Source organism: Octopus bimaculoides, chromosome 10 (assembly GCF_001194135.2).
Source record: "Octopus bimaculoides isolate UCB-OBI-ISO-001 chromosome 10, ASM119413v2, whole genome shotgun sequence".
Taxonomy (NCBI): domain Eukaryota; kingdom Metazoa; phylum Mollusca; class Cephalopoda; order Octopoda; family Octopodidae; genus Octopus; species Octopus bimaculoides.
Genome location: NC_068990.1, coordinates 87,487,454 through 87,495,011, shown reverse-complemented (window position 1 = coordinate 87,495,011; position 7,558 = coordinate 87,487,454). Strand labels below are relative to the sequence as shown.

The 7,558-nt window shown below is 34.3% G+C and overlaps 1 protein-coding gene across 4 annotated transcripts in view; it reads left to right on the top strand.

Annotated features, from left to right (window-relative positions):
- LOC106869943 (QRFP-like peptide receptor) overlaps positions 1-7,558 on the top strand; it is a 58,081-nt gene that overhangs the window by 40,069 nt on the left and 10,454 nt on the right. For all 4 annotated transcript variants that reach the window (XM_014915880.2, XM_052971350.1, XM_052971349.1 and 1 more), the window contains one exon: positions 2,686-2,781. In XM_014915880.2, coding sequence (XP_014771366.1) covers positions 2,686-2,781 — 96 coding nt within the window. The remainder of the gene's footprint in view (positions 1-2,685; positions 2,782-7,558) is intronic.

The following is a 7,558-nucleotide window of genomic DNA, read 5'->3' as shown; positions in this document are numbered from 1 at the left end:
AAATGTATACATTTTATATCTGATTGTACATGAAGACAACCAAGTCTTATCTGATGAAATACTCAATATAAATGTAGGTTATGGGATTATTTTTCATAGAATAGAGAGATTCTGAGGTTTCACCGTTTAGAGCCATCGTCAAACTATGAGCTTTATTGTTATTAATAACATTGATATGGATGTGTCTATCTTTTGGATTGAGCGCGATAAATTTCATGTAGGCAAAGTCTGTATAATTAACAGAATTTGATTTAATGTAGAATTATTTTCAGCGGTAATCCGTTTAGATATTACAACAATATTTGAGTAGATAAAACGAATTGAAAAAGAGGGAAGAAGAAAAGAAAGACGAAGAAGTAGAAGTGTATTAGTGTGGTAGGTATAAAGCTCTAGATATGGCATGTTGAACGGTAAATATTCGTACTGAATCAGATTTCTATAAGTTCAGTTCTTGGCTCGAACTGGCTGATGCGTGAAAATAAGCAAAGTTTAAAATATTTGTAGTATATTTAAGTTGAGATTAAGGCGGCGAGCTGGCAGAATCGCAAGCATGCTGAGTAAAATACTAAGCTCTGAGTTCAAATGCCGCCGAGTTCAAATGTACCAGTCGAGCAACTTAGGGTCGATGTAGTCGCCTTAATTCCCTGTTCTCGCTCGGAACATGCTGGTCTTATGCCGAAATTTGAAGCCAATATTTATTATTAATTTTCTCATTTCGTTGTGGTTTAATCGTTGAAATGCCGAACATAACGCCCTGGCTTCTTCTCATCTAATTTCGGATCCCTCTGGAGTTAAACTTTGCTTTCTCCTCTTCTGGAGTTGATAAATTAGAACACAGGTCACATAAAGGTCCTTGATAAAATGGACTCGTGCACACACCGAAATACCATTAATTCCGTCATCAATTTTGACCTAACTATTTATTTATTTATTTTTGTGCAGAATATTTTGCTTCTAATTTTAACAAACCTATTTATTTATCTGTTTATTAACTAAATATTTTTACTGTAGTTATCTGCATACTCCACCTTACCCCTACGGTGCCAGCCCCTCATACGTCCGCTTTATCCTTTATCCTCCCACACACCTTATATATTATCTATCACTCCACATTTCCCTCTCTGTTTAAAGTCTGCTTTTCTTCAATCAACTACCACCCTTCCCTTTCCTATGTTAACTGACCTCACTTCCCTACTCCCTCCTTCCCTTCACCATCAATGAATGCAGTATTTTGATGCAGCTAAATTTATCACAGTTTTACATTGTTCGTCTTTCCGTCTCTGTCTCTCTCTTTTTCTCATTTTCTGCTTACTCCATTTCTTTACCATCTCTGTTAAAATGTTGTTTCCTTCATGCATAGCTTCCCTTCATTCATTCTTTCTCCTCTTTCATTGTTTTCTTTTTTTTTTCTCCTTCACTTATTCCTTCAACCCTCACTTCATTTCGTACTCACTTTTTCTTCTTTTTATTCCCCTTTCTCTTCTAGTTTTTCCTTTTCCTTCTCTCTAACCTCCTACATTTCTTTCTACCTTTCTTCACCCTCCCTACCTTTCATTTTAACTCTGTAGTCCTTATCCTTTCTTTACACTCCTCATGTGCCCTCTAAAATTTTGCCCCTCCTTGCACTCGCATGTATTACAGCCACTTCAACTACTCTCACTATTGTCATAATCAAATGATATACATTTATATATCTCTGAGAGATATGGTTACAGAATGTAAAGAGCTGGAACTAACTACCGCAAGGTATTTTGTGCATCCCTCGTTTAAGCATGAGGGACTTAATACATTTTCTCCTACGACTCCTCCCTTATTTAAACATTTTCTCCTACGACCACGCTTCTGCTGGCCATCTTATGAAAAAATCCGATTAAGAATGTATAACCGAAAAAGAATTTTCGGAACGGGCATTTCAGCAGCAAAAATTCTTCAGTGGAAACCTCGATACATCCGCAAAACAATAGTTACAACTTCAGAAGACGCAAATGGCAAAAGAAGAGCAAATTTGGAGAAAACTCACCAGTTTGTTTCAATCGTGGGCTCCAAGTATGAATAACAACGACAACAACAACAACAACAATAATAATAATGGTTTCGGATTTTGCCACAAGGGTAGGCATTATTAGGAGGAGGAGGGGATGAGTCGATTACATCAACCTCAATCTTCCAGGAAAAAATTTGAACTCGGAACGTAGCGACGAGCGAAATACTACTTCGCATTTCGTCCAGCGCGCTGATGATTCTGCCAGCTCGCCGCCTTGAATAACAATAACAATCATAATAATAATAATAATAATAATAATCTCGGTGTGTTTATATCTTTGTAATTTAGCAATTACATCATTTATGTCTCTACATGTCATGAGAACTCTGAGCAATGTACGTGAGGATCATTATCGACAAAATCGCGAATATATTCTTTACATGACTTATTGAGTACATATTTTTTGTACATTTGTATGGGTTATGAGCATTTGTCTATTGTGCGAGTGTTCATGTATGTATGTATATATATATATATATATATATATATGTGTGTGTGTGTGTGTGTGTGTGTGTGTGTGTATATATATAAGCGTATGTATTTGAACACACACAGACACAGCACACACAGACACAGCACACACATACATACATACATATATGTCAAGAAATTATGTCAGTGTCACTTTTATTTATTTCCAGTCACTGTAGTGTGTATACCTATAGCAGTAAGCCAAAGTATATATAAAGTTTGGATGTTTGGAGAAGCTATGTGCAAATTCGCTGGATTTCTACAAGGTGAGTAAATTATATTAAGCATTCAAATTTGAGAATATAAAATTTATAAAACCATTCATTCTCTTCTACATTTTTTTTTTTTTCACATATTTTTGTCACTATATTTTGACCTTTCTGCAATTTGAAGGTAATGATTTATTTATCTGCTTACTTTTGCCCTTTAGCTTATAAAGTTAAAATATTTATATATACATATGTACATCATATATATATATGCATCTATCTATCTATCTATCTATCTATCTATCTATCTATCTATCTATCTATCTATCTATCTATCTATACATACATACATACATACATACATACATACATACATACATACATACATACATACATATATGCGTATATGTGAGTGTGTGTGAACACATTCACAATATGTCTATGTGTGATTGTAGGAAAAGTCTATGAAGCCGTTACTGTGTATATGTAAATATGAATATACATACGTACGTGTGTATGCATGTGCGTGTGTATGTATGTATGTATTATACGTTTCTTACCTTACATTTTTTATAACTCTTTGAAATTTCCCTATAAGGAAAGAGCTGAACTCATAGAAAGAAGCAAGATTGACCACAGCAATTTCAATAAGAAAAACGATGAATTTTACATGTTGAATTTTACAAAAATATTCCCTATTTCAACTGCGCTGCCAACAGTGCGCGTTAGCTGTTTACCATGTTTTACAAGCCTAGCTTGGAATGATGGCAACTTATATACTTATTAAAGTAACCTAGTGCACCAGTAATAGGTATAAACTAATTTATAATCAGAGAAAAGAAACTGCAAGTTTCGAAGCATTTCTCTGTAAATATTCACATTCTAACTGATTTTGGAAGAAATATTCGCATATGCAGGAAAGCTGACATTGTACATAATTTTTCTTTTCTGTCTCAAACAATCATATCAGGCTCGTTATGTCTGCATTTGCCGGAAGTTATGATGGAAATGTTTCACCAATATTCCTTGTGTCGATAGGTACGTATGTTGTCAATAATAGGTTTCTTTCTCCATATTTATCGCAATGCCGTCTTTCGTACGAGTGACACCGTACTTCCTTCTATTACGGCCTGCGGAACATTCACTCCCATGTAATATGAATCACCCATGCCAATATACACAGAACTATGACTATGTCCAAAATTTAGATTTTTGTTGTTATATATATATATATGTTACGAAAATTAGAATGCAAGGACGAGTAAAGAAGTAAAAGATAAACATAGAATTGGTAAAAGTTTAACGTTCAAGAAATGATGGCAGGTGGGTGAGTGTTAGATATCTTGAACATTTCAAGTATTCATTCTTCTTCCCCCAAATAGTATAAACATAGGGAGAATAGGACGGAGAAAGAGAAATATGGAAATGCAAGAGTGTCCAAACGCCAATTCATGGTGAATGGGCAGAAGTATTAGACAACTGTGAGTCTAGTGCATATATATATATATATATATATATATATATATATACACATATATATGTATACATATATATATATGCATATATATATGTATATATATATATATATGTATGTATGTATGTATACATTAACCTGGAAGTCGTGACCAAAGCTCGCCTATAAAATATGGATTACTAGTAATTTTAATTATGAGAAAAATTCTATACAAGCACTAAGGAGCATTAAGTACGATATCCCAATATCACAGTGAGATACGTTTTACTAGCACTAATGGTATCGGATAAGACACGACAGAGACTCTCCTGAAAGCTACTGACCAATGCCAAATTGACCTAATTTGTGTTGTCCACTAAATCATTGCCTGTCCTTATCGTTCAAACGAAAGACAGAAAGTTATCTTAATGTCACCTCAACGATTTGGCAGAGCGGGAATTTTTCACACGCCATGGAGTGAATTTTCTTCGTTTTCCACAAATATATATACAAAGATTGGCCTTCCAGCACAAGACACAGAAACTGAAGAAAAATGATAAGCAGTTTTCTATCGTTTCCTGAAGAAAACCTAAAATTTGTATATATGTATATAAATGAATAAAGAAAGAAATATATAACTACTATCTTCTGACTTATTTTTCTATCCTTAATAATATATCGCTAATATTAAATATGTGCGCGTGCATGTTCTATTAATGATGAGTGTGCATATATATATATATATATATATATATATATATATATATATATATATATATATATATACAGCGAGTGAGAGAGAGAGAGAAGTCTGCTCACATTCACAGATATTGATATAGGAAAATTAAAAAAGGATTTTATTATACGTTAGAAATTATAAGACTATCTCGAAACGAACATTTTCTATCTTAATACAAATAGCGTTTCGACAATTAACAATACTTTTACTGTTATGCGGAAGTATACTGAAAAATGGAAGGAATTACACTGACTGACAATATTGTAGTAAACACATTAATATATATCCACCCCGTCTGGAATGGGTATAACTGCAATGATACACAGAATACCCTTTATAGACAACAAAATTAGAACTTAGTAATTCCCGTATCTATAAATGTTGTTAAAGCCTCTGAGAAAGCATTTGTTCAATTTAGGTGTTTGTGTACATATTTTTAAAGATGTCATTTATTATATTACATGTAAGATAGGAAAGGTTCACTACTTCTCAGAAACCCCAGATGATCCTTTCTACTATAGGCACAAGTCCTGAAATCTTGGGATGGGGGATGCTCAATTATATCAACCCCACTACATGCTTGGTACTTATTTTGTCGACCCCGAAAGAAAGAAAGACAAGGTCGACCTCGATGGAATTTGAACTCAGAGAGTTAAGACAGACGTAATGTCACGAAGCATTTTATCCGGGGTGTTAACGGTTCTACCGGCTCGCTGCCTTGGAAAACCTAAATAATGGTTTCAAGTTTTGGCACAAAGTGAAGAATTCTAGGGGAAGTGGTATGTTGATATCACCGACCCCAGTGTTCGACTGGTACTTATTTCATCGACCCCGAAAGGATAAAAGGCTAAGACGGCTTCGCCCGAATTTGAACAGAGAATCTAACGACAGAGGAAATACCAGCCCGCCGCCTTAGAAAACCGAAATAATCCTTTCTATTATAGGCACAAGGCCTGAAATTTGCGGGGAGGAGCTAAGTCGATTACATCGACCCTAGTGCGTAACTAGTACTTATTTAATCGACTCCAAAAGGATGAAAAGCAAAGTTGACCTCGGCGGAATTTGAACTCAGAACGCAGCGACGGGTGATATACCTGTAAGCATTTCACCCGACGTGCTAACGGTTCAGCCAGCTCACAGCCTTAGAAAATCTAAATAATTACAAGTGTAACACAAATAGTATTTATTGTTTCTAATAGAGATACAAAGTTTGAAACTTGAGGGAATGGTTAATCGATTAAATTGATCCCCGATTTCACTGCTAATTAACCCCAGCAGCGGGATTTTAACTTATAGCGTAAGGAGGAATTTTTCCGATACTCTAACGATTCTGTCAACAATTGCAACAACAACGATAAAATTTATAATAATAATAATGATTTCAAATTTTTGTCACAAGGGCAGCTTGTGGGAGGGGATTAAGTCGATTATATCGACCCCACTTTTTCACTGGTGCTTAATTTATCGACCCCGAAAGGATGAAAGACAGAGTTGACCTCAGCAGAATTTGAACTCAGAACGTAGCGGCCGACGAAATACGGCTAGGTATTTCGTCTAGCGATATTTCGTCTGCGGCTACGTTCTGAGTTCAAATTCAGCTGAGGTCGACTTTTCATCCATTCGGGGTCGATAAAATAAGTACCAGTTGAATTTAATCAACTCATCCCCTCCCCCAAAATTGCTGTCAATTTGTGGCAAAATTTGAGACCTTTATTACTATTATTATTATTATTATTATTATTATTATTATTATTATTGTTATTATTATTATTAAAAAAAGGATAATGAGGTTGATGATAAGGATGAAGATAATGAAGATGATGATGACTTGTAACAGGGATACAAGACCTGAGATATAGGAGAAGGAATAGTTGATTATATCGACAACAGTAACTGATTGACAATTTATTTTATCGACTTCAAAGATGAAAGATATATTTGATAAAATATGAATTTAAAAAATGTCGTTGCCATAGATACAAATATAAAATGGCACAATACAATAGTAAAAGACGAAAAATGTACGTCAGAAGCCAGAAGCAAATTGATTGAACGGCAAATATGTACAGTGGCCTACTTCTGTAACACGAAATTAATACATGAATTCTGATGTAGAAGCCCAACGTTCAAGATTTTGGAGGTAAATGTTACATATACTTGACCACTATAAAAGAGGTAGTACAGAAGCTGAATGTAATTTATATCCTGGTGATAAAACTGACAGAGTCTATAAATCTTCATTATGGATTTAAGAACATTATTGTTCCAAACTGCGAAATCTTGTCAGGTAATATGAAAAATTTTATAATAAAAATTACAAAACTAAAACATAGTCGTGTTTTTAATGTAACATATATATATATATATGGGAGAATATACAAATAATAACAACAGACGAGGACAGGTGGTGTAAATAACAAAAGTATATATTAGTATGACGCTCGGGAATACGGAAAGTCTTTGACGTTTCGAGCTACGCTCTTCAACAGAAAGAATAGTGTTCAGTCAACGGTCAATCATAATAATGGCCGATCATAACAATGGCTGACCGGAAGTTAATGCATGTATGAATGTATACATGCATGTATATATATATATATGTGTGTGTATATTATATGCACTTACATATATATATGCACTTA